Source organism: Gekko japonicus, unplaced genomic scaffold (assembly GCF_001447785.1).
Source record: "Gekko japonicus isolate JY-2015 unplaced genomic scaffold, Gekko_japonicus_V1.1 scaffold76, whole genome shotgun sequence".
Lineage (NCBI taxonomy): Eukaryota > Metazoa > Chordata > Lepidosauria > Squamata > Gekkonidae > Gekko > Gekko japonicus.
The window spans coordinates 356,166-356,433 of record NW_015166420.1 but is presented as its reverse complement, the minus strand read 5'-3'; the positions used below and the strand labels follow the sequence as shown (position 1 = coordinate 356,433).

General features: G+C 67.5%; 1 protein-coding gene across 1 annotated transcript in view; it reads left to right on the top strand.

The window, feature by feature from the left end:
• The window catches only part of NOC2L (NOC2-like nucleolar associated transcriptional repressor), an 87,327-nt gene extending 87,068 nt beyond the window's left edge, over positions 1-259 (top strand). Inside the window, exon 17 of the mRNA XM_015411658.1 lies at positions 65-259. Coding sequence (XP_015267144.1) covers positions 65-204 — 140 coding nt within the window. The 3' untranslated portion in view covers positions 205-259. The remainder of the gene's footprint in view (positions 1-64) is intronic.
• Positions 260-268: the final 9 nt, after the last annotated feature.

Below are 268 nucleotides of genomic sequence, written 5' to 3'. Positions count from 1 at the left end.
CCCCCCCCCCCCCCCCCCCCACAAGGCAGGATTTACACCTCTCCCTCTTCTCTCCCTTCCGCAGGGGGAGGCGACAGGCCACAGCGGAGGGAGCACAAGGGTGCCAGGAAACATCTGTCTCGGGCAGAGCTGCAGCAGCTGGCACAGGGACCCGAGGACGTTGTGGAAGACCTGGACTTCTCCGACGAGGAGGCAGCCGACTGACAGCCGGGGACGAGAGACAGCTGGGCTGGCTGATTCCTGACGGGGGTGGTGGGAGCCGAGCCCG